Source organism: Myripristis murdjan, chromosome 1 (genome assembly GCF_902150065.1).
Source record: "Myripristis murdjan chromosome 1, fMyrMur1.1, whole genome shotgun sequence".
Lineage (NCBI taxonomy): Eukaryota > Metazoa > Chordata > Actinopteri > Holocentriformes > Holocentridae > Myripristis > Myripristis murdjan.
In genome coordinates this window covers 15,490,099-15,517,374 of record NC_043980.1, presented here as the reverse complement: position 1 = coordinate 15,517,374, position 27,276 = coordinate 15,490,099, and the positions used below count along the sequence as shown (strand labels likewise).

Sequence of the window (27,276 nt, the reverse complement as noted above, 5' to 3'; positions counted from 1 at the left end):
CTGACTGTCTCTCTCTCTCTTTCTCTCTCTCTCTCTCACACACACACACAGCACTGAGGAGTCTTACTGCTTCATATTATGTAGTCGAAACACCAATACAGCTGTCATGACTCAAATAAATGTGATGTTACGGCTAAAACCGAGTGTCCCTGAGTCTGAGATTTCACACGGTGTATGTTCACATGCTTACATGTAACTACAGAGCAGCTGTTGCTGTGTGTTGGTGTGGAAACAGCAGAGACTGGATTTCGTAGCTACTGCATGCTCACTTTACATGAACCTAGCAGCCATATTTATCTACTATCTAAGAATGCCGGATCTGTTTTGTCTATCAGTGTGTGATTAAGTCATCATGACACAGATCAAGACTTGATAAATGACACGCTTTATGTTGGTGTGTTTTTTTCATATCCAAACTGTGTGTAAAGGGTGCCCTCTACAGAACCATTAGAGGACAACAGCTCAATCTAACTGCTGGCAAATGCATGTTGCTTCCTCCCCTCCAGCATACGCTGTATATAGTATGTGCAGTCAGCACATATTTAAAATGTCAGAGGCAACATGAATTATGTAAAAGGTTAAGATAAATAATTATTTTAAAAGCTGCATATAATAGAGGGCGCTGCAAAGTGCTGCACATCTGCCTTTAGCAAAATATATTTATGAAATAAATTGTCACAATCATGCCAACACAATTACAAAGATAAGTTATATTACAAAACGCTGTTACAAAAGTTCTGTGTACAAAATGATGTGGGAAAAAATAAGTATTGCATTGCATTAAGGTTCAGTGGCTCAGAGGTACAAAGAAACATCATATCCTCTTGCTGCTACACATGAAACAGGAAGTTATGACACATCCTCCACTCCCCTCCTGCGTTACTCTGACATTACATTGAAAAACTAGAATAAAATGTAAACACATGGAGGGGGCGGGGGGGAGGAAGTGAGAGAGGGGAGAGAGAGAGAGTGAGAGAGAGAGAGAGAGAGAGAGAGAGAGAGAGAGAGAGAGAGAGAGAGAGAGAGAGAGAGAGAGAGAGATTAAAGTATTAAAGTATCTTTAATAAGGGTTTGTAAATGTGGAGAGAGGGTTCCATAACGGGGATCTGGAGGCTGTCTCTGCAGATCTGCCCTCGTTGGCCCATCCCTACACACACACACACACACACACACACACACACACACACAGAAATATACACATCAGTGTTAGATCTCAATATAATGTCCACAGTGTGATATTTTGCCTTTGTTTTCACTGTTTCCATTCATGAAAAAGAGTTTGCATTGCCATTTTAAAAGGAAAAAGCAAGCTGGCACCTTTCTACTGAAACATTGTTATAAGTGAGAAAGTGACAGGCTGCTGTGAGGTTGAGACGCATCCAACATTAATGTGTTCTGGAGGTCTTGGGTTAGCTTTTACCTAAACTGATGGTGGCAGCGTTCTGTCGCTCAAGATGGCCGTTCAGTAACAGCACGCAGAGAGAGCCTGGAGAGAGCCGGTAGTCTAATGAGAGCCCTTCATCAGGCTAATTAATGAGAGTGATTACAACTAATGAGAGGCAGGCCCCGGCCCTGCTCCACAGCACTAATGAGAAATGTGTGAGGGTGTAAGATGTACTGTATGTGTGTATGTGTTTCCTTGGTGCGCTGGCGTTTAGTTGTGTGTCTGTATGTGTGCAGGTGCATGCATGTGTGTGTTTGTGTTTACAGCGAGAGGAATGAGGAAGTTTAAAGATGTTTGCAGTGCTGAGCGAAAAGAAGAAACACAGAGGCAGCAAGAAATACTGAGGAAAAAGACAGAGATTCACATAATTAGCCTGGCTTCTTTGTGTCAAAATGATTCCTGACATGAAATTCAGTGAAGTTAACTTTAGAAAGCTGAGATAAAATCCTGTTATAGAAGAGCAAGCCCAAAGAGAAATAAAAAACAGTTAAGCGCAATCGTAGCATGTGAAGGCAAGGAGAAGATAATTTAGTCGCAGTGGTACAGCATAAATAAATCCCATCATTTGTCACTTTTTACTGGCACAGCGACACGTATGTGAGAGGTAACAGTTACCTGAGAGCTGAAGCTGTCACGTCTCAGCGTGAGGTCTGAAAAACAACCAGTCATTTATCAGTCAGTTTTTATATCCTTCCTCTTTTACTTGGAATTTTTATACAGTGTTTTTGCAGAACAATAATAAGTTTCTCGTGTGAAGTTAGAGGAAGCTTTAAGAAAAGAGAATTGGTAACTTTTGGTGAAAACTTGCGAAGGAAGCCACGTGAAAAGAGACAGACGTACCAACAACATGATCCTTGGAATGAACTTGAGTCCAGAACTGAGCTTCTTTCCTAAATAGTGCAACAAAAGGATAATTAAAGAAAATACTCCAATATTCAACAAAAACATTTTTTTTTTCAATTCCATGTATTTTAAATACATATGACAGACAGCTTCAGAGTTGCTGTAGGCTTTATTTTTTCACTTTGATGAAGCTAGGCTAATGACTCTCATAGATTTCAAGTCTTTATGCAAAGCTTACATGAAATGCTACCCAGGAACCAAATGACTGGACGTACAGAGGTGAAAATGCTATTGAACATCTTGTCTCAGTCTGGGTAAGTCGGAAAAAGGGCATTTTGCCCAAAACGTTGGCATATTCCTTGAATAGGCTACCACTGATGACTGACCACAGTACTCCAGTTTATAGGGTATTTTGACATGATAACCCCCTGGCTGAAAACCTTGAAGGTAAACCTATAACAGTGATTGAAACATTGCACCAGGTTCCCCAATGACCTTTTTTAGAAATATGTTCTCCACCCTATATGACTATATTTGGACCAGCTATCAGCGACAGTATGTTTTGTTCACTTGTGTTCAGCCCATTGTACGCAACAGTCCATTATATTACCCAACTGAGGAAAACATGTGCAGCTAATCTCTCCTCAAAATGTGCCAGTGGTGAGAGGTGTATGACACACTCCTGTCACAACTTCCGAAAGACATCATTATTTAAGTAATTCTAAGTGAGAATCCCTATAGTGCAATGTCATTGTGGTTGACCTCAAAGTGCCATCTGATGAATCATCTACCGGTCTTAACTGTGAGACATTCATGACAAGTGAGCAGTAATAACAGAAAAAAGCCCACCTTTTCTTCTTTTCATCAGCTGCTGCTTGTACTTCAGGCATACAAAGAGGATGAAAAGAAAGGGCAAGAGAGAGAGAGAGAGTGAAAGAGAGAGAGAGAGAGAGAAAAGGTTCCACAAAGAAAGTTACATAATCGTGTAAAGCAAACACAAGGGCAAACTTATCACTGAAAACGTAAGGAGATTGTACATGGCACATGTGTGTAATACCTTTCCTGTGTGCCACCACCACCACCAAGGCCACTGCACAGAAGAATAACACCACAGCAGAGAAAGAGCCCAGGACCAGAGGCCAATCCACAGCTGGTAAACCTACACATACGCCACACCACATTACATTATTAACATCATTATTACAAAAAACAAATGCTCTAAAATGTAATTTAGGGCCGCTGAACTACAGAACTAAGCTTCAGGGTAGTTATAGCCATTTAATTTGCTCAGTGATGCAATTTTCTGCACCCCAGACAGCTGCATGGTGACAGGCTGTGCATTTTAATTGGCTGCAAGTCTACGCCAGTTTTTCACCTCATGTTACACGACATACACAACAGATGGAAACATATTTGACATAATGGCATTCTGACTTATTTTGGCTCTACCTGGTGCAGCTGTAGTGGTATTTCCTGAAAGAGGTAAAAGAAACAATCAGTCAGATGCCAGACGAAAATATATTTAAATGCAGACTACACTGTTAACATATGGAAGCACCCTATAGCCGTACCTATGGAGACAGCCAGTGGGAGGCTGTACTCAGAGCTGCTCCATTCCTTCCCCAGGAGGGCACTGTACTGACACTGGTATTGTGCTGAGGGAGCATCCTGGACAGGCATTGGGAAGAAAGCCTGATAGTGGGTGAAGGGGGCATGGTGAGAGGCAACAGGGATCTTGTTACCCGCCAGGTAGAGGGTAAACACGGCACCGGGGTAAGCAGGGGACCCTGAGCACAATAAATGCCACACTCCTTTCTGTTGCTGGAGAGTGAGGGTGGGCACCGGCAGCAGGTCTAATGGGAGAGACGATCACAGGAAGCATTAGCTGGATGCAGTAGAGTGAAAAGCGACACATCATTTTGAAGAAAAAAAAAAAACCCTTGAGATTACTGAAGTGTCTTCATCTATTTCATAAGCACTGCAATACTTGCAACAGTACTTCACGGACAAATTGTTCATTGTAGTGGCATGGCAAAAGTTCATCATCCCCGTGGCAAATGTTTTTCTGCCTAAATAATCCAATAAGAACCGGGGACCAAATTCACAAAACTGTCTTAGGAAAAAAATCTTCCCTAGTGCCACTTTTTTCTTATCTTTAGCCTTAAACAGTTTTTATAACTTTTGTTAACTTTGTTCTTATGTCTCTTCCTAAGAAAAAAAAAGACTTTAATTAAAATTTTTGACTACCTGATAAACAGCATTAATATTGATAAACACACTTATTTAAATCAAGGAAACTTGAAATTCAGTCTCTCAGCCTCAATTTTTGTAAGACTAAAATTCACCATAATTAATTCAGGCTCTGTTTTGAGAAGTTTAGAAGAAGAAAAAAATTAAATAATCTGTAAAAAAAAAAAAAAAAAAAAAAAAAAAAAGAGAGAGAATTACAAAGAAAATGTTAAGGAATTGCAATTAAATGCCTTCTTGAGAACTTCCTAAAATTTGCCTTTGTGCCATTTCTTAAGATCTATTTCAAAAATACATTTATGAGTGCAGCCCCTGAATTCATCCTGACCTGTGATGCTGATGTGAACCATGTTGCTGATAGTTGAATTGATCAGTGTCCTTCTCCTGGTGATCTGATAGATGCAGGCGTAGGAGCCCCCCTCTCCTCCTGTGACCGGCCCCACGCTGAAGGCTCCTGGCTGGGCCTTGGAGTTGGAGACCTGCATGGCCTGAGGGTGGACCACCATTGATGTTTCCCCAGTCACCTCAGCTGTCCGCAGCAAAATGAAGAAGGCTGGTTTGGGGTTATTGTGACGGGACCGGGGCTGGGACTGGGGCTGGGGAAGGGAGACAGAGCAGCGGAAGGACAGCATCTCGCCACGTTTTACTTGGCCACTAGAGGGCTCCACAGATAAGACTGGAGGCGGGAAAGATGGCGGTGGGCGAGTGGGGGCGGCATCTATAAAAGAAAAGGAAATAATTGTCTCTCAGTTAGGTGTGGGTTTGTAAACTTAAGAACTGATCTTTCTTTGGGTGGAACTGTGCAAAAAAGTTTTTTCTTAAAACAAGTAAAAAAAAAAAAATCTGCCAACGGGATGAGATCATCATACTTGTCTCCAGAAACCGGGTCGAACTGAGTTTCTTGATCCTTCTTCCTTGCCTTATTCTGCCTTATTCTGCCTTGTTTCAACATGCACTGGAAACACATGGGACTATCTCATCCCACTGTTGGATTTGGTAAAGAAAACTAGACCCTTAAGTCTGAATATGAGACTAAATGACTTGTCAGGATGGATATGTTTTGCAGTGTAGAGGAGAATAACAAGAAATATGGTGAATGAAAAAGAGTTTGACATATAATATATCTTCATGCTGTGTGATATTGCTTTAATACAAGCAATATATGTAAGAGGTAATGCTCCAGCCACACTTGGTATCATAGTTCGCCACAGATGGTAGCTGCACTTCCTGGTGTAACTGTCAGCGTAACAGAGCAGCACACATTGTGTTTGATGTTTCTGTGTGTATGTGGGGTTGCATGTGTGGGCGTGTGGTTTCTATATGAAGTGCAGGATGTAGCTTCTACATACACACAGACCCGGCAGAGGACAATATAATACCACAGAGAGCACCTGTGGCAGTCTGTTTTGCAGGGCTGCGGAGAGAAGCGGAAGGGAGTATTTATTATTTTACACCGCATGCAGAGTCACCACTTGGTGCAGATTTAACTGATAAACGGTACAAAATCTTTTGTTCACACTAAGTCAAGGCCCAAAACACGCCTTACCCTCACTCACTGCATCAGCACAGTATCATCCTTTCTACTATTTATCACTTTTGGCATTGCTGGAAGTGAAAATATTCAAATAAATGATTGGCTACACGCATGCTTGCACACATACACACACAGACTCATACCTTGTTGGTGTTCAAGCACTAGATATGGGCTGACTGCGCTGTAGAGGCCGCTTGAGGTTTGGAACAGACAGCAGTACAGATCTTGTTGGACAGAGCCTTGTTTCTCCACCCTGACAGTGAACTGAGCGCTGACAGCACCGTGCTCATCCCTCACAGAGTCCACCTTACAGAATGAAGAAAAAAATAGACAAAAACAATGAGGAATGAGGAAGAAAAAATAATAGGAGTCCAGACCTTGCCTAACAAGGTGACTCCTTGTCAGCTAAGGACCCAAATCAGAACTTGTCTTGGCTTATGTGGACACTCCAGTGATGGGGCCATAATTCAGTCCTCATACAGTATTCTAAGGCATGCATCCTTACAATGTGTCCTTAAAATTTACCGGCTCTGTGACCCGATACAAACTGAAGAGAACCCCGAGGTGGCCGGCTGGAGCCCGGCAGATCAGGACCACTGAGTCGCTGGACCTGGAGGAGACTTCAAGAACGGGTGCTGGGGCAGCTGAAGGGGCGGTGGAGGCTAATATTCTTCCTAGCCGGGGGAGACAAACCTTATTTACAGCAGGAATCAGAAAAGCTCCACAGATTCATTTTGGGTGGAGTAACAGTGCAACAGCAGTGTAGCAAGCATACAAAAAGACCTTTCGAGTCACTTTGTCCCCCATAAGAGATTAGAATTGAGGTAAAAATAAATAAATGAATAAATAAATAAATAAATAAAATGGATTAAACATGAATCTAGAATTCCCTGGAATACAGCATTGCTTTGTAGCTCTACGTTTTATAGAGCAGTATCAGTTCTGTCTTGATCTGTCGTCTTCAGCTCACTTTTATCTCAAAAATCTGTGAACAGGCAATTATTTTTGAATTGCTGTGTAACTATAGTCCCACAGTGTTTTGTTGTAGTTATGTGGCATAACAGGTGACAGCAGAATATACACAATGAGAATCATCTGGTGAAATGCTTACCCCAAAGTTGTAGAGAAGCAAAAAGTAGAGTGTATATCCAAAATGACAGAGAATATCCACATCTAACAACCGGCATCTTTGAGACAATGAGCAGACAGGCTATTGTATGAAAACACCTACTCTCGAGACGAGAAAGAGCTGCTCTCCCTTTCTCTCTCTCTCTCTCTCTCTCTCTCTCTCTCTCTCTCTCTCCCCTCCTCTGTTTTCTTAATAAGTATGACATCCTCGTGAAGACATGAGGGGAAGTTGAACCTATAAACACACTTCCTTTTTTGGAGTCTGCTGGTCGGATGTGTGGTATTATGAGAATAAATAGTAGACCCTACAACTCACTAACCCACAAACAAAAATGTTCCTGTGTCAGCACATTAGAGCAGATAAGACAGACTCCCGACCGAGTCACCTGGTATCGGCTGTGTGTGTTTAATAATCTGCTGGCTCTGTTTTCCATAAATGTACCCAGTACTGACTTTTTCTAAATTAAACGTTTGCTGCAAGTCAGTACCACAGCTTGAGAGACATTACTATTTCATATTGCTTTGTTATTGTCTTTAAATTAATAAGTTATGTCCCGTACAATTATAGCCCTGGTCCATCACTTTATGTTTGTTATTCAAAGACTGAATCAAGGTAAAAATTAGATAAGCCTTGGAAATTCCCTAAATAATAAAATAAAATAAAATAAAATAAAATAAATATGTTGCATAACGAAAAGTTAGGCAACAGTCACATCAGCACATGTGAGAAGAAGGGAGGAGGAGAGCAATTTGGCCACAATGTCTCAGAATTATTGATACACATAGCAAGATGTTTGTAAACTAGGTCAGCAACACCTAAACTGTGTATTCTGCAGAGCAGAGATAATTTGTTTTGATTATATAGAAGAATGCAGACCTCAGACTATGCCAGGCTGATAAAGGGCAGTTGAAGGCCAGTGACTTAGTGTGAGCAAAGCAGAAATGTTGTTTTGCACAGGTGGACAATGTCATGCATCCAGAACCAGGCTCTTGCAAAAGTACACAATCTGGAAAAACTACCAGGACTCAGAGGCTAAAATATCCAGTCCTCCCACATCTCCAACTACCGACCCTGAGCTCATCGATCACAGCTCCTCTTCGCCCCACCACCCACCTCCCCTCTGACCCTGGCCTTCACATGTCACCGCAACAAATTTCAGTTCAAGTTGTGGTTGTTGTCCAGTAGTTTTTCTTGAAGAATGCCCTAAAGACACAATGTAGATCATTTTTTCATCACTACAAAGGGACAAACATTTTGGGAGTGTTTGTTTTCCATAGATGTTTCTCTCATTCCAGCACCTGTGTTTTACCCTATTTCAGGTTAAAATGTCTGCAGTGAAAAATGTCTGCTTATCTTTGATTGACACTGTGCCATGCTAGTGCAAAAGAGAAGCCTGGTCTCCTGGAGGTCTTCAGATGAAATTACATTCTTCTCGCTCTAAAAAGTGTGGGAAATACATTTTTCCTCTAAAAGGAACAAAGGATACACAACATGGGTAGAACAAATAGGATGGCCATTAGGCTGACTGTCTATTATAGCCTATATATATTATCCTCATTTACATAAAAATATACTGTTATGTATGATTGCATACATTGCATTGAATATACATACTAATATACTCACTCACTGCCACTTTAAGGTATACCACCTAATCATCTATGGCAACAGCCCTGTTTGCACTGTGTTTTATTTCACAAACATCATTTTTGCTTTGTTTTGTTTTTATTTTGATAGTTATCCCTTTTCACACTTTGATCTATCAGTGAGACCCCATCTTGCCGGGCTGTTTTATTTATTGCTGTCATCGGTGTAGGCCCATTGTGTGGCAGCAGTACAGCCTATGTCCTGACTTACACTGAGACAAATCCTTGCAGCCTTTGCTGATCGCAATAAACTACAGAAATCTCAAAGTGGTCACAGGTAAGAGCTCCCACTCCCTGCCTCTCCTGTGTGAGAGCTCCGTGTCCGTCCTCTGCCACCTCCTTCCTCCTCTGTCACTCAGCATCACCTACTCTCTCCTCCTCTCGCGCGCAGCATCCATTAAACTGTTATCATGTCACCAGGCGGGCTCGAGCGCACACCAGACAGCACGGTGTCGTCGTGGGTCAAATCCGGATGAAAGAGAAAAAAAAAAAATCGAAAACAAAAATGGGCGAAAATATTATTCTCGACCCGGAGCATCTGCTGGCATTTTTGGGGAAACTCAAGGAGGTTTTCGACGTGTGCGACGAGGACTCAGATGGTTTCATCCACCTGGAGCACCTGGTCAGTTTGGGTTCTCAGTTTGGACGAGGAGAACAGGTGAGATTCATCAGTTCACACACCTGGTGTCTTAGGAGCATTTCCAGTTGTTATATGTGCTTAGTAACAGGCCTATACTTTAAGTTTCCCTAAGTCTTACCATCGCCACTTTCGCCTATACAGTGTTGTAACTGAGCCTGTAGCCCACAAATACCCCCAGAAAACAATACTTTACTTTGCCATACACACACGTATTATTTTATTGGAATTAATGAGCGACCACATGTAGCGCTATATACAAACTTTCACATTCTGTAATGAAAAAGTATAAAATCCCGAGGTTACACTTGGCTTCTGTGAGCCTGTGTTGAGATATTTTGACATATGGGGACTAATTGGGTATAGTTAGACCTGGGGCATGTAGCCTTACAGTGGTGGTTCCTAATTAAAGTATTCTGTATTGTAGTCTGGCAGGAGTAAGTTTTTGTTTCTTAGTTATTCACCCTGCCATGACATAATACACAGGTATAACAGTCCAGCAAAATGACCTTATATTCTAGTCCTTCACCTATTTGACCTGAATGTTTTAGTTCTATCTACCTATTTATTTGCCTGTTATGGTGGACCATGGCAGGACAGCAGCCTACAATACCAGCCACTGAACAAAAGACACTTGTTCACGTCATGAAGTGCACTGATGAGGTAAATCCATAAAAGCTAGTCATCTCTTATTGATTTCCCTTATTGGATACCAGTCACAAAGACGGGGATGCATTGTGTATCTATAGAGAAGCAGACAACTCAGAGAAAGTTTGTTGAGAAGTGAACGGTGCAAAATCCCTGCAACTCAATACCTTGAAAAATGTCCCTGATATATTGCACGGTTTGTTTATTTTAGAATAGAAAATAGCAATCAGAAGGCAGTTGGTTACCTGCCAAAGTGGCTTGTATAAAAGATAAACTTTTCCTGCTCTGTTAGCATTCCTGCTCGTAAAACATCCCTGGGAACTCAGAGAGTGTGAAGCAAAGTATCACAGGGAAATGACACAGAGTTCAAGCTCAGCAAATCATCATTGCATCAACTGCAAGTACAACTACAGTCTCTGCATACCACAGTTATATAACCATAATTAAAAATGCACAGCCAGCCAACAACTTTATTTGTTTTTCTTGAATTTTTTGATGAGCCTTGATTAAATAAGATATTACTTAATTTTATATGGAAAAAATTCCTCTTGAAGGCTGTTTCACAGTGAAAGACTAATAATAACCCATTCCAACCACCCAATAATCTTTGTACTGAGTGAATGATATTATTGAGGAAATTTTCCCTGGAGTGTATTCAGTTGTACATGTTCATCACCTGCGTGTGGAGTCATCCCTCTTGTCTCTCTGTCTCATTGCATGTCAAGCTAATTGTGCATTGTAGTTGATTGGTTCCCCAGTGTTCTGTTGCTCACCAGCAGGAACACTCGGTGAGCACTGATTGGCTCCAAAGGGAAACCTCTCACTGACCTGGGAAATGGGTTCAGATGAAAAAGTGGATGCTGGTTAATAGTCACAATCCAACATATTACTGCATACTATTGGTATACAATACACAACATATTATACATAACAATACAATGTAAAGCCTCTTTTCATTCATTCAACTTATTACATCTCCAGGGAAGGATGTCTTTATTTCCTTGCTTATGAAGTGGTATACAAGGACTCAAGGACTTATTTAGGTGATCCAGAATTTACCTGAAAAACCAATTCATGATCAAGTGACTCAGATTTGATCTGTGCCAAGTAGTTTCCTTTGTATGCGGCATGTCTTGCACTAACGTTTCATTGTCCTATATGAGTAAATCCCATCTGCTGCTCAGTTACAGCCTGACCTACTAGTCCACTCTGGGTCACATTCTCCCGGTTGTATAGTCACATGCAAACATGCACGTACATTTTGTAATTCCCTCATTTACTGTCCCTTCTCCCTCTCCTTCTCCTCTGCCCTCTTTTGTCCTCATTCACTCTGACCTGCCAAAACTGAGGACAGGTCAGAGACAATCATTCAGGCTGGTGACAGCAAGCAGCTGTGCCCCCGCAGATTAATTTAATCATTTGCATCATTTTATTTAATCATGAACAGGACCGGGCTACTTATGCCAATCTGTTAAAATGGGGCTTGATCCAAACTTGACCCCAATTACACCCACCTCACATTGTTCAATTGCCAGGGTGACAGTATCGAGGGCGCCAGTCAGTGTGTCTGCTGTGCTTGATTTAGGTGACACAAGGCTGCACTTGAATAAACAGGACATATAGTGCATATTATATTATTTTCAAATGTTCCATTTTTCTCTCTTCTCTGCCATTTTTTCTCATATTAATCTTTGGGTAATTATTCTAATTTATGCCTAAGATGCTTACTTTAATAGTTTATATTCTCTCTCTCTCTCTCTCTCTCTCTCTCTCTCTCTCTCTCTCTCTCTCTCTCTCTCTCTCTCTCTCTCTCTCTCTCTCTCTCTCTCTCTCTGTGTGTGTGTGTGTGTGTGTGTGTGTGTGTGTATCTCTGTCTCTCTCTCTTTTTGCCTCCTACTGTCTGAGTTAAGGCATCAAGGCCCATCATAAACATGCAGGGTTCCTCATTTCAGCTGCAGTTATTTAGCTATAGTTCATCACAAACTTTTACTAAAAGTAGTGTGGTTAAAATTGTAACAGCTGGGGGTAGCTGGTAAAGAGCATAATGCATTATTCAGTTGTGGAGCAGAGTGCTCAAAGGCAGCAGCCCTCTTAAGAGATATGAATGTGGGTGGAGTGATGGTGTACTTTCACATAGGAAGGATGATACTGCATGTTGGGTATGATAAGTTATTTTACCAAGCCATCCCACTTCTTTCAGTCTTAGCCATTGGTTAAAAATAATATACATTAAATTAACAACTCATGTGAGTTTGTTTGCTTATGATAGAATTGGTCCACAGTGAATAAAATTACTTAATTCTTATCTCAATGACCTGAAAAAGAAAATACCCATTTATATACAGTGTACAGCAGACACTGTACACTGCACACTGTGGAAAATTCATTTTTTTTATCCTTCAAAAAAAAATGCAAGGATTTATCTATCGTTCCTTTGTTTGGCAGTAGAGGAACAAAAAGTCTGCACTCTGGATTTCAGTTTTTTCAATGTCTTTATTTTCTGCAGGCGATGAGGACTGACAGTGGAGCCGACAACTCTGTCAACTCTCATCACCTGCTGGAAATAGAGAAAAGGAGAAAATTGAAATCTGTAGTGTGGACCTCCTTTTCTTCTGTTGCTGATTGCTGCTGCTCTATGAGTGCGGTCTCATCTGCTCATCCAGGACTTTTGCCTATTTGCCTTTATTTGGGAAACATGAGTAATTTGTAACTGCACAATATGGTCTTCCTATTTGGCTGTGTATTTGAAAAATAATACACTCCATTGTTTCCTGCATGACCAATAAAAATGGAGGATAGATGTAGCATGACTGAGTATGATGACAACTGTCGTGCCAAAGTGGTACTTATGCTGCTAGGGCTATGCAAAGCAGGACAGTGCAAACCTTGTTTAGCTCTGCAGACAGCCTTGATGTGATGTTGAAAGTGATAGTGAGTCATGTTGTGATAACAGGTTCACGCTGACTGAGCTGCCCTACCATGTGTGAGACTGACTGATGCAACATGTAGCTGGAGACACACAACTACATGCACACACATACACACACACACACACACATACACATAGTCGTGCTTCCATCACTTCAGAGGACATTACATTGACTTCCATTCATTTCCTGTAGAGTGACATTACATTGACTTCCATTCATTTCCTGTAGACTTATCCTAAGCTTAACTCTAACCACCACATGTCTAATCCTAACCCTAACCCTTAACCTAACCCTAAAGTTAGCTTACCTTTAAATCAAGTCTTCACCCTAAAATTAATAATTTTCTAAGCTAAGGGGACTTGTTTTTTGTCCCCATAAGGGAAGTGAAACAGATTTACATCCCCACAATGTTAGTAATAGCTGGTACACACACACAAACACACACACACACACACACACACACACTCACGTGCACACACAAATACACATACAATCACATGTAAATGCGTACTGTGCAACAGCTTATTCTCAAATGGCTGACGATGGTTTTGAAAGATCATTAGCTGTTTAATCTGTACAGAAACCCATTGGGAAGGAGGATGAACACTCGATAATAAGTGTGATTTTCAGTCCTGTAATTTGTTAGTGTGATAACAGTCGTGATGATTTTCTCTGCTCTTGTTCAGGTAAAGAAACTGGCCAAATGTTTGGACCCCCTCTCTAATGGCAGTATCGACTTCAAAGACTTCTGCCATGGTGTGCTCGCTATGAAAGGTAAAAACAAATGTGGGATATGATGAAATATATCTGCTGTGTGTGTGTGTGTGTGTGTGTGTGTGTGTGTGTGTTTGTGTGTGTTTACATCAATGTCTGCGTCTGTGATTTGGGTGCGCTCATATCTGGAAATCAAGCAACTAAAATCCAAATATAGACAACACATGCTGAGTTGCAAGAAAAATGTGCTGGTTCAGAAAATGCTGATCACTGAGTCATTCACAGTGTCTTCCACAGCAAAGGCTACATTTTTTTAAGCCATTAAATGAAAGCATTAAACCAATAAAAGCCTGCTCTCACTACATGTTGTCTGCAAGCAGTAGATTTTCAGCAGTGACATTAGTTTGTACTGTAAATATGTTGTATTATACTATTAAGTGGATGGTTTTATATAAAGTACCCCAGTGCATCATGAGTATATATTGTTTTAGTGTGTGGGTCCAGTGCAAAGTGAAGCACCATTACTCTACCAAGTGGAATAAAGTCTTGTTTATGCCAACTCATCATATTTTCTGTGGCCCTCCTGTTCTCTTTGTATCCAGTCCAGACTGTTAGAGAAAGTCTCTGTAAAACCAGGTCAGCTTATCCCTCTACAGTGGACTCTGGCCAACCAGGACACACACAGAGACAGAGCCTGAGTACTGCCACCACTGCTTTAGAATGGATTGAGGGAGATTCCCGTTAGAGATGGACCAGTATATCAGACAGACTATCAGTAATCGTCAATTTCAGCTATAAAAAATAATATTGCCAATATCAGTCCGATGTTATTTTTACTGTCAGTGTTTGGCTGATTGTGAAATTGGCACTTAATTGAACCGTTTTTTTTTTTTTTTTTTTTTTTTTTTTTTTTCTTTCTCTTGGAGCGTGTCACTTAATACAACTGTAAAATTAGCAACATAGTAAAATGAGTAAAATGGTCTTTTGCTGAAAAACAGTTATCTTATGACAGTCATGTCTGACAAGCTTACTTGCATTTTTATTTCTTACAAAAATGCATAATGGTATTGGTATTGGCCTTTACAGGTGGAAAGATATGGAAAGATATCCGTTTGTTCTCAAAAATACATATTAGTGCATCCATATTTCCCATTCCAACCTGTATTCCTAACTAATCATTTGGCTGGTAAACACAAGATGGCAGCTAATAGAGTTGACATGGAAATAAGAATAATACTGATAGATTTGACTTAATATTCACAGAGAATTCCAGTGGCAGTTGAGATCAACATTTATTATTTGTTAATATTATGTACATTTGACCTCTTTTTATATTTAAATTCAATTCTAGCCAGCTGTGGCATCAAGGAAAAGTAGCATGCACACCCAATAAGGTACCACATGCCACGAAATAATTTTATAGAAGAATTTTAAGACTGAGTCGTTCACTGTTTGGTACTTTCTAGAGATGTTTGAATACCTGAATTTTTATACCAATACCGTGAAATTCCATTCCAGGGTTTATTTGATACATAATTCGACACCGCTGCAAAAGCAGAAATCCCTTTCACCACACACATCTTTATTTAAAAACTTTTTAAAAACATTATCGAGTAAGAAGAAACTTTAGGTTTATCTGAGTGCAATGTTGGCCTGTAGCCTTCAAGGGAAAAAATAGCACTGCAGCAAAATACTTATTTGAGCTGTGAGAAATGTGAGAAATCGTATGAAATTTCCTGCTATAACAATAAAAACAGTGTTATGATTATGGGCTCTCATTTTGAGTTGTTGTCCTGACTGCAACTTTAAAGTGTTTCAAGTATTTAAACATTCAGTGTTTAAATAATTGAAATATTCTCTGAGTTACAGAGGGATCAAGTCGTTGTGATACTGCTGATACTAAAAAACACTGGTATTAGTGACATTTTCCAAACTTTGATGTTGAACTGGTGTCTAGTTATTGATTCGTGTGACATTCTTAGTACTGTGCTTGATGTAAATTTTCTTTATCAAAACAGTATTTCAGATAGAGTGCCTCAATCGGGATGTCAGTGTTGACTCGGTATACCAAAAAAGAGCATTACAAAATCTCATGAAATCAATGCTCTGTGTATTTTTTTTTAACAGTCTAACAGTGTAACCCACAGTTATCTACTGCAGTGGGGCAGACATAATGACTGCCAGCTGAAGGAAAGCCTAGATGAATGAAATCAATCTATTTCCTGAGACAGTAAAAGTTAACACAATTATTGGACACCACCAGTCCCATAATTTCTCTCATCCAAAACTGTAGTCTAGCTAATGGCTCTGTTCCCTCCTGTTTTAAACATGCAGTTGTACATCTCATCATAAAAAAAAACCTAACCTTGATAGCAGTTTTAAATAATTATTGCCCTGTTTCCAAATTGCCTTTTTTTTATCAGACGTCTTGGTAAAAGTTGTCTCTAAGCTCTCATCCTTTTTAGAAAACAACATCATCGTGGAGAAATTTCAATTCAGCCTCAGGGAACGTCACAGCACAGAATCAGCTCTGCTCAAAATCTCCAATGACTTACTGCAATCCCTTGACTCTGGTAAATGTCCCGTACTCATTTTACAAGACCTTAGCTCTACCTTCGACATGGATGACCATGAAATCCTCTTGAGCACTTGGTCGATATCAGGGATAGTGCCCTCCACTGGTTCGCCTCTTATTTGACAGAGAGATAATTTTCTGTTAAAACTGGAAACCTCTTCACCTCTCCCCTTTCTTCCATCAGCTGTGGAGCACTGCAAGGCTCGATTCTAGGTCCCATCTTATTTGCCCTCTACATGCTTCTGCTAGGTTCCATATTCTAGAAACACAATATTTCATACCACTGCTACAAGTCCTGTCTTGATTGTCTCCAGGATGTGAAACAACGGATGGACAAAAACTATCTATAACTAAATGACAGTAAGACTGAAATGGTTTTATTTTGGTCCTCCCAACTCCACCAAGGGTATAGCTTAGGGCATCTGGCATCTAATCTTCATTCATTTTCCAGAAATCATTTTCGATCCCATGTTAAAATTTGATAAACACATCAACTCTGTTGTAAAAGGCTGTTTTTCCAGCTCAGGAATTTTGCCAAGGTCAAACCATTCCTCTCCTCCAGTAACCTCAAAATTGTAACCAATGCCTTAATTTCCTCCCGGCTGGATTAGTGCAGCTCCCTCTATCTGGGAATCAGCCTGTCATCCATATCCCGCCTGCAGCTGGTGCAAAATGCCACTGCTTGATTAGTTACTGGCACAAAGAAGTATGATAGCATCACTCGGGTACTGGCATCCCTCCACTGGCTACCAGTTAAGCTCAGGATAGTTTTAAAAACTCTTTTATTTGTTTTTAAGGCACTGCAGGGCTTGGCACTCAGATCCTCGGACCAGCTGCTCTTAGCTGTCCCATGCTCAAGGCTGAAGTGGAAGGGCAATTGGGCATTTGCCATAGCCGCACTGAAGCTCTGGAATAGCCTACCATATTCTATTAAGCGTTTCCCTTCTGGTGGCATTTTCAAGATGAAGCTAAAGACTAAAGACTCTTTTCACTTTGTCAATCCATGTTTTCTTTCCTCAGGTTTTTGCCCAGAAAAGTCCTGTATTTGTGACCTTGTTTCAACTATCTCACTCGGCTATTCATAATTTCATACCAGTGTCTTCCCCTCAGCACTATATCACAACTGTTTTTCCATTATCATCTCAGTGGGGTCTGTTTAATAATAGATTGGTTTTAAGCACTGGAGTGTCCTCATCTGCCTTGTACTACAAGTTTTATCACTGGGAGTGTTTGTTTTTCTGTCCCAGTATTGGCCTACTGTTTTTGAAGCACTTTGGAGGGATTGAACAACTGTATATCCAAACCACAAGGGATGGGGACATTAAAATGTTTGCAGAAATGTACATGCACTAAAATATATGCAAATACGTTAGTTATATGATATATACAGTTTTTCTGCTCATTACAGCATGTTTGTTCTGTAAACCAGCCTGTGCACAAGTTTGAAATTTAGATAAAGCCTTTACTATAGCAGTGTTCTCTGTTAAAATATGTTTGAATGTGTGGTTGTCGTGTCTTGGATAGCATGTGTGTTTTACAGAGCCTCAGACAAATCAGGATGGCCTTTATTTTCTTTGCAGGTTATGATGAGATCCTGAAAACAACAATAGGGGCACGCTGCATCACACGCCGACTATATGAGACAGATAACAGTTACTACTCTCAGGTATGGAACTAGTGATGTTAAGGTGTATTTTTAAATGTCAGAAGACATGCCTTCTCTACTTTCCATGTCTTAATTATCAAGAGAACTAAAAACTCAATTTAACTCTTCTCATCACTTTCGTCTTCATTTCCCTTTCATTACTGAGGTGGATTTCTACAGTGAAATCACTAAGGGATCAGAGCTTTCACTGGGATTCACCTGTCAGCCTTACTTCAAAGTTTCACCAATGTTTTGTTCACTCAGTGTGTGTGTCCTTAATTTTGCTGGCTCCGATGGATTTAAAATCCTTGAACCATGTGTTTTTCTCAACTCTGAATCTTTGCCATTCTAATCTTCCCTATCCCCAAATGAAGCTGATAAATTGGATACATTTTTCTACACATCTCTGCCAGTGGTGGATAAACCTAGATTAATGTCACCACCTCAGCACTTGAGTTTAGCAGCAGATTAACTGCAGTACAGCCAGAACTTAGACACTTGGCAATTCCACTATGACTGCTGCGGATTAGAGTTTTACAGTCTAGTCATCCACATGTGAGCTGCTGTTGGAGCAGTAGGCCAATACTGTATGCTGCTCTCATTTTATATCATGGTATAAAAAAAAAAAAAAAAAAAAAAAAACGCCTCCACCAAAAAAAGACACACACCCTAGGGCTGAACAATTCATCGAAATATGATCGAAATCTCAATAAGGCAAAGTGCAATATCCAAATTGCAGGAGGTACATTGTTTTGATAAAGGCAAAATATGATGATGCTAAAGAGATGCCCTGGGCTACAAATGGCAAATGCAAAACTTATCATTCCTACTAAAAACATGAATCATATCATAATTGCAGTAAAATGTATCACAATATCATTTTTTTAAGATATTGTTCTGCCCTAACACTCACTATAATGGCCCACTAGTGTCACAACACGGTTTCTATAATAGCTTTTTGTCATAGCTATTGTGTTTATTTTTAAGACAGTAAATCTATACAATGTTCATTGTGCAAAGTTAAAACAAGAAGACACAAGGTACTAAAAAAGAAGTGCTCTGTGTTTTGTGTTGTCTTCATTATGTGTGAATATTCATCAAATAACCTGGAATTTAAGAAAATATGTTTTTGCATGGCAAATGATTCTACTAAGTGATTTTACCATGTTTATACACTAAATGCAAAATTTCTCACTTATTCCAATTCCAGTAAATTCCACAGCTGGATGGGAGGTCTTGCTCAAGCTGCAAGACAACTATTTCAGTGAAACTAGGCTATGTGTAGATGTAGCATGTACTTACAGAATTTTTCCACTTGGTGGCAGTGTTTAACTGGAAGTTTGTTCTTGCAGTCACACAGTAATTCAGCAACCTTGACCAGACAGGCTTACATATCAGAAACAGTTCTATCAGTATTATCAGTATTTTACTATCAGGATCAAGTATGTTCATACAAAATTTTGTATTTATGTTTCTAAATTTATTGTATTTCTATGGAATAGAAATAGGCTACTGTACAGTACGATTTTCCCTTTAAAAAAAAAAAAAAGATGAAGCATTCACACTAATTAAATAGTTTTCCAAATATATTTTTCAGTTCTTTTTTTTTTTTTTTTTTCCAAGTCAAGCAGACATATAGGTTTTGAAGAATCAGTCATTGTTGTTGCCCCAGATTCTTCTCGAGTGTCTTTTGTTTGACTCTCCCTCTTATTGAAGGCTGGGTAAGCGGAGATAATTGGTTCATTACGTCATTTTCTAACTGAGAGGAGTGATCCCTAGGTGTTACATGTGACACATATTTCATACAGTCCTAGGGCCGTCTCCAGGGAAATTCAATACACTGTGTATAATACCAAGCCCTCTTGCCAAAAATAGTCCTCCAGCATTAATGAACTGAATACAGTAGCTAAGCATTGGATAATAAATGAAAGAAGCCTGTAAAACTTAACATTAATTGAATTTTGGCTCTCGTTGTCTTTCATAAATTGTCTTCAGTACTCCTTGAACCCTAAATGTTGTGAGGAATATATAGCTCTCCATCTTACTATGTATTCTTTTCTGCAAGGCTAGCTTTACAGTGTATGCTGTCTAATTTGCCTGTCCAGGTTTACGGAGGTAAGGAGCCATTTCATTGTCATTGGGGCAACATTTCATTACGCCAGTGGAGAAGTGCTCTTGAAATATTCACAGTGGCTGAAATGCAATACGGTAGCTACTTACGGTATGTTTGGTATTACGAAACACTCTTTCTTTGGAAACGCTGTCTCATTTGCTCACCCTGCAGTGAAACAAGGTATTGTATAAGAATGCTATACTAATGATAGCCTACAGTGGGAAGTGAAGCACCAGTGATGGAATAAACTCTTGTTTATGCCAACTCATCATATTTCCTCAGGCACCTCTGTTCTCTTTGTGTCCGGTACAGACGGTTAGAGAAAATCTTTGTAAAACCAGTGTTATTCTGTGCTAGCAATCCCTGTGTTAAATCTGAGAGGGTGAGATTTACCTTCTAGTGTTTATTGTTTTCACCACACAATGATAGGTATAGGTATAATTTGCAGTTGTGTGTTTGAATAAAAATGCATTGTGTTTTTTTGGCAGAGATGTGATCCTGGAAACATCACTGTTTTTTTCCACAATGTGAACTTAATAGCGCTGTTACCGCAACTAACTTCAGTGATGATGGCCAGAATAATGCTGGAATGATTTTCTGTAAGAATTTGCACATGACTGACAGGGTAGTGCTCTTCCCTCTTCCTTCTTGTTTTTTTTTTTTTTTTTTTAAAGGTAAACATAACCCTTAAAAAGAGCACTGCATCTGTTTTTGTCTTGTGTCTTTGTCTTATGTGTGGATCTTTTTTTTTAAAAAAGAGGAATCATCGCATAGAAAACCCTAGCCTCACAGAGTGTTCATATTGTGTTGTGATCAAAGCTATTTCTAGTTTGTCAGGCACTTGCCCTGTTTTCTGCAATAACCTGATGATGATGAAGATGATAGAGCTCACCTGTTGTGATGCTAATGATGGTGATGAAAGTTTTGCTGAGGAGATACCCATACAGTCTCATCACAGCTTGTTGCAGTGCTGTAGTACTTGGGATGGTGCTAGCTCTGGTTACCGCTGTTGATGGGAGGCCAGCTGGCAGGTGTCTATACATAATTGATCTGATGTAATGTCTAAGCTAACTCTAGAGCAGTGTAGGGGCTCATTTGCAGAGCATAGAAGATTTGGTGAAGTGCTGTCCTGCTACTGATAATCTTCTCATTTTTACATCGCAAGTAACATTTTCCTTGTGTGGAATACTGCTAAGGTGCAAGAACCAACTACTACATTTGGACACACTGGAAACTACAAGTATAAAGTTTGATCCTCAGAGAGGTACTTTCTCTATTTAATTTACTAGAGGCCTTTTCTGTGTAGAACGTATGTTGTTTTCACTTGGGAAGGAGTTTTTTTTTCCAGTGATAGATAGAGATAGGGTGAGATGAATAACTACAGCACTATTTAACCTTCTGTCTGACAGCAACCACTTTATTATTGTAAATTCACTCTACTGGAGGTCTTTTGTAAGCCTTGCAGTATCTCATGTTCAGCTTAGAGAAGCCTTTTTTTTTTCTGTGGATAAAGATATGTTGCACATTTTTATTATGTTGATGATAAAGGTAGGGCCATTTTTCAGGGCTGGGCTGTTGAATTGTGTGGAAAAATGTAGATTAAAGTTCTGTTGCCATAGCGAGGAGAGGGAGAGATCCCAGAATCTCAGAGGTTCCCAGGGTAGCTCTGCAGAGAAGTAGGTGTGTATGTGTGTGTGTGTGTGTGTGTGTGTGTGTGTGTGTGTGCGTGTGTGTGAGAGAGAGAGAGAGAGCGAGATGAACGTGTGAGAGGACGTGAAGGAGCGAAGGAAAGGTGAGAAGTGTCTCATTATTGTAAGAGGCATAGGGGAGGATTTATTAGTTTGCTCTCTCCCGCTGGCTGGGTTCATATGCTTGGACATGTAGGCTGGCACACACATACGCTCATGCACACGCACACAAACATCAGAGTGCACTGGCAAAAGACTCAGCATGGCCAAGGCAGGTGCTGAAATGAATTTTGGCAGGCAGCAAAGACAGATGAAACTGGTGCACTAAGCGCCAGGGAGGATACATGCAAACTGTGTGAGCATGTGAGTACGTGCATATGCAGTACGTGTGTGTGTGTGTGTGTGTGTGTGTGTGTGTGTGTGTGTGTGTGTGTGCCTGCCTGCCTGCCTGCCTGCCTGCCTGCCTGCCTGCCTGCCTGCGTGCCTGTGTATGTGTGTGGATATCCTGGCCTAGATGCTCAGCTCCAGAGGAAAACACAGAGTTATCAGGATTAGTGGGAGAGAGACGGAGAGAAGGCTATTAATGATACATTTCACAGATTGGAGTGAGAAAATCAGTGAGCCTTGATACTTTTTTTATAGCAACTGATTATAGAAAAAGCCTGCTATCTTCCTTACAGTCACAGATACATGATATTCCTTGAACTACTTTATCATTTTTTTATCACCTACATGAGGAAGAGACTCAGAAACATGGTTCTACTTTTATCATACAAGGACCCAGCAGAATTTGGATCCCAGCCCACTGTTTAAGAAACCTGGCCTGAGATGGTCCTGTTGTGACTGCTCATGATCTGGAAACAAACTCTTGGCAGAGGGCTGTCACCACTCAAATGAATTACACTCTTCACATTTGACCAGCAGAGCGATAATGCCAGTAGATTAACATTCTGCACTTAATGTGATCATACTCATTTTGTGTCCATGTTCAGTTCAGCCTTATTAATCCCTTTAATAACTTTATTAATCCCTTTGGGGGCAATTAAGGGAAAGAAAGGTGGTTGGACTTCCATTTGAAGCACATTCACAAAATGGCAAACGCATGAAATGAAATCTATGATGCCCAGCATGACAGTAAAATGCTATTTGAGTTATTATTTTTTAAATTGACTTTAGAAAAATAGTAACATGGTAAATGATAATCATCACCTGTGATTTTTTTTTTCTTTCTGGAATGAATACGCAACATGTCCAAATGCAGGGCCAATATCTGCTCGCTGTGTGTGTTGAAGAATTAGAAAAAAAACAAGCTGTCATGCATACCAGTCCTCTTAACCAGCAGGGCACCTTGTAGAAAGGCATTTTGAGAGTATTTCTAACTGTGCTTTGACCCAGATATGTGTAGCCACTGCAGAGTAATATTCAATAATTTACACCTCATTTGTCTTCAGATGGAGGGATGTTAATTTTTTCCTCATGAGGTTTTCCCCAAAAGGTCAGGGGAATCATCTCTGCTCGCTGCGTCTAATCTGCTTCCCTGTCAAATCTTGCTTTGCTCTCTCAACGTTTGTTTTCTTCATCTGCTTGTTTCGTTTTATTTTACCATTCTCAGAGAGCAGGCATCCTCACTGGAACATCATCAGAGCGAGAGAAATCTGAGTGTGTCTGTGTGGGTGTATGTGGGTGTGGGTGGGTGAGGATATAAATGAGCACTAAAAATTCGCCATGTCACCTCATCTTGTCACCTCATCTCTGTTCTTTGTGTTCTCCCTCTTTATTTCCCCCCTCTGGATCCTATATGCAGAGTCTGTCTGTCCTCTTGCCTTTATTTATGATCCTTTGCTCCCTGTCTACCTGCTTCAACCAGCTCTTTTTTGCCCTTACTTTGTTCCCCTCTTGTTTTTCAATAATTCTCTTTATTCATTACTCCATTTTCCTCTTACATTTATCCACTAATTTCCTCTACCTCTGTCCCTCCTTGCTTGTCTTGTTCTGGATCTCCCTTTGCTCAGTTTCCCCATCTTTTCTCTGCCCTCCTACCCTCCATCCCTCTTCTCTTCTTCCCTCCCTCTCTCCACATTAGCACTTCAGATGAACAGTGAGGAGGACTCTGCTCTGCCAGTCTCTGCAGTCATTTCATGTCTGATTAAAGAATTGAGATAGGGGGAAGAGAGAAACAGGGAGAGAGGCTGGAGAGAGAGAGAAAGGCAGAAATTGAGACAGTAGGAGTAGTGCAGAGACTAAAGTAGAGCCAAAGATAAACAAGGGAGGAATGGAAAGAACCAGGAAGAAAGCAAGAGAGAAAAGGGCATATTTGTTTACATGTGTGGGTGCTGGAGCACGATATGATACAGCCTGTGCTTCAAGACACGAGTGCTCTCATAACACCCGAGCAACCACTGCAGACACTGTAGAAGAAAACAGCCTCTCTGTCACTGTTCTGCACCATTAACACTGTCTTCCTCTTCTCCCCTATGTTAGCCAGCATCAAGGCTTCCTCAGAGCAGTGTGCTCTTAGTTTGTAAGTGAAGCAGCTTTTTGGCTTGAGAAAGTCAGAAACGAAGGGAGATTTTCACATTTCCTTTTTAGGTCAGTGTCAGTTTATGTTGGTATATTCAGTTTCAGTCCCTGCAGCATGCATGCACACCTGAACAACACTCTTTTGTGCGAGTAGCAAGTTCCAGCATAATATGACTTATTTCACACACACAGTAATTTCACATGACAGTACTTACTGCAGGACTGCATAAGGACTGCATGTTGATGCACTGTCTGCATAATCACTTTTGGACATTCAGCATACCTGTCTGTCTTTTACATAAGAGCAGTAGTGTGGATCTGGCCGTATCCATCTTTCAATCAAATATGATTCGTTTGGTGATATCTCAAGACACCGCTGATATAACTTTGACAATATGTGGAGGAGTGATGCTTCTTTACACCCCAGTCTAGATAAAACAGTTTTTAACTCAAATGTGATATCTCAGACACCACCTGTTCAATTCTGACAAAACATGAGGTGAGGAATTTCCCCCGTTTTGGCATACAAAAACTTATATTGGCCCTATGGAGGTGCAGTCATTTTTAACTTGAAAGACCATAACAGCTAAGTCACTGGTGTAATTATAATGAAATTTGGGGGTACGATGGATCTCTTGGCGTTCTGAAGTTTAAAATTTACACTGATTGAGCTAATGAAAGTGCTGTAATTAAAGGTCAAAAGTTTAAACTGATCTGACATATTTTATTATCCACTGGTCCAATTTTGATTAAACATTTTCGCCTTGCGTTCTGCTGTTTAAAAAATGTGCTGACGGGCCTGATGGGAGCGCTATTATTGAAGGTCAACAAGCTGAACTTTGAAAAGTCATCACTGCCGCACCAGTGGTTTGATTTTGGCAAAGCTTGGAGGAACGATGCAGCTCGTTACTGACTGACCCAAAGGTGTATCTGCACCATTGGAGGGGGTGACATGTTTGACTTGTGTTGATATGTGTGTCCGTGGTCTCTCTATATTTGGCAATCGTGAGCTTGAAAGTGCGCCTCAATGTCTTGTATGTGTGAACGTCTGAGGGCCTGTGAGGTTTGGCCATATTAACCTTAGCTGATGTGATGGCACATTGTGATCCATCTTGTATAACGTTAAGTGATGCCACATTATGACAAGCTGTCTTTTAGATTTGCCATTTGTCATATGATCAGAAGACAGTAGTGGCAGTGTGTGTCTTTTCTTTGATGGCTGCTAATGATACAGACCTTTCTCAGCTGCCATGGTTAATGTCATGTAGAGATTTCACTGGAGACAGCTGCCATTAGAGAATATTACATGACCTCTCAAGCATTTCATAGTCCTTTCCTGAAGTGCCAGATAACATACTTGTTTTTCTCCTTTTGCCATTGAAGTTGTGTGTGTGCAGGATTCGACTGAATAAAACACATTTCTCTGGAGGGTACCAAACAATATGTGTGATTATGAAATGGGATAATCTGCAACGTTTCATCTGTAATGAATCCTTCAGCGGGACCCAAAGGTTAATCTTAATGTGCTAACCAGTCAGCCACATGCCCTTTGTGTGATGTTTAAATCTATTTTAATCACATAAATCCTTAACAAGGCAAACATGCGTGAAACACACGAGGATTGAGTTCAGTCTTGGTCAGGACTAAATTATTTTCTTTCATAGAGAAGTAGTGGCATATTGTGGCATAGTAATCTACATTGTATAGAATAATGTATACTATGTTGCAGTAATATTCCTATAGTATATTACTTTAGCATTCCAATCATATACTGTATATATGAGTAGCATAGGATGTGGATTAACTCTGTCTATTAAAAAGGCTGATATAGCACATATAGCTCGAAGCACAAAGCTATTGGTATTCATTGCATTCGTTTGTTGTATTGATGGTTTATTGATTCATGTCTGAGAGCATATACTGGAGGTTAAGGGCAGGGAGTGTGTATTTGAATAATGAATATGTGAGCTCCTCCAGGTCTGAAGGAGGCAGGGGAGTAGAGTAATGAGCAAGGGGGATAGAGAGCAAGAGAGAGAGAGATGACAAATAGAAACAAACTTAGGGAGAAAGAATGAATGACAGGGATGGCAGATGGAAGAGAAATAATGACAAAGGGGAAGAGTTACAGATGAGCTACAGTGTGGTGAGCGTGAATTGATGAATGTCGGGAAATGAGAGTTTGCAAAGAGATAAGAAGAGCAAATGGAATGTGGACAAAGAGAGGCAACCCAAAGACAGATAAAAGCGAAACAGAGAGAAAAAAAACAAAGAGAAAAGATAAGAAAGAAACAGAGACAAAGAACAGAAAGAGAGCAGCAGAGCCAGATAAGCTAAGCAGCACCTTCCGCTATCTAATTGATTAATGGGAGAGTCACTTAGCCTTTGGTTTGAGGGTCCATTAGTGCAGGTGACAATCAACAGAACTCACTTCCCAATCAGTCACGTCTCCGTCTCCGCCCAAAACGGGAAAAAAGGGAATGAGGTTATGATGTATGGCATAGCGGCCGACTGATATTGGTTTTTCAGGGCTGATACCAGTACTGATAGTAGTTAATGAGGCCAATAACCAATATTTGGAACTGATATGCATTTACAGTAAAAATGAAAATCTTTGTCAGAATTTAGAATATTACAGAATGTCTTTAGCCAATGTTTAATCAATACTCAACATCATCATCAAAGTTCCCAGCAGCCTTTTTTATATAAAGTTAAGTGAAAATTTAAATAAAAACAAATAAATGAAAATGAGCTCCCTGAGGTTTTACAAAATAAAATCGAATAAAACTAGAGGAATGTATAATAGATCCTTTTCAACATGATAATAAAACAAAAAGTACAGGAAGCGCCTCTTATTTTATTCTTATTATACTCTTATTGTACTCTTTATTTTATATGAATAAAGTAAATCCAGGTGGTGAGTGAAAACAGACCAGGGAGAGACACAGCTACAGCAGAGCTAAAGT

The 27,276-nt window shown here is 40.2% G+C and overlaps 1 protein-coding gene across 1 annotated transcript; it reads right to left on the bottom strand.

Annotated features, from left to right (window-relative positions):
- Positions 1–309: 309 nt before the first annotated feature.
- Positions 310–7,327, bottom strand: LOC115358291 (uncharacterized). The gene is made up of 11 exons (XM_030050197.1): positions 7,180–7,327; positions 6,594–6,742; positions 6,212–6,374; positions 4,863–5,252; positions 3,859–4,140; positions 3,737–3,760; positions 3,345–3,446; positions 3,137–3,167; positions 2,285–2,334; positions 2,060–2,094; positions 310–1,147 (listed from the first exon to the last, which is right to left on the bottom strand). The coding sequence occupies exons 1-11, from the start codon at positions 7,253–7,255 to the stop codon at positions 1,061–1,063; spliced, it is 1,389 nt and encodes a 462-aa protein (XP_029906057.1). The 5' UTR covers positions 7,256–7,327; the 3' UTR covers positions 310–1,060.
- Between the last annotated feature and the right edge of the window lie 19,949 nt (positions 7,328–27,276).

What these genes read in the sequence shown, in the direction of transcription:
- LOC115358291 (XM_030050197.1), bottom strand. Translation starts at nt 7,255, where the DNA reads ATGCCGGTTGTTAGATGTGGATATTCTCTGTCATTTTGGATATACACT. An exon ending in TGCTTCTCTACAACTTTGGG is followed by an intron (nt 6,743 to 7,179) that starts GTAAGCATTTCA and finishes TCCCCCGGCTAG; the next exon opens with GAAGAATATTAGCCTCCACC. An exon ending in GTGACAGCTTCAGCTCTCAG is followed by an intron (nt 1,148 to 2,059) that starts GTAACTGTTACC and finishes GTGTGTGTGTAG; the next exon opens with GGATGGGCCAACGAGGGCAG.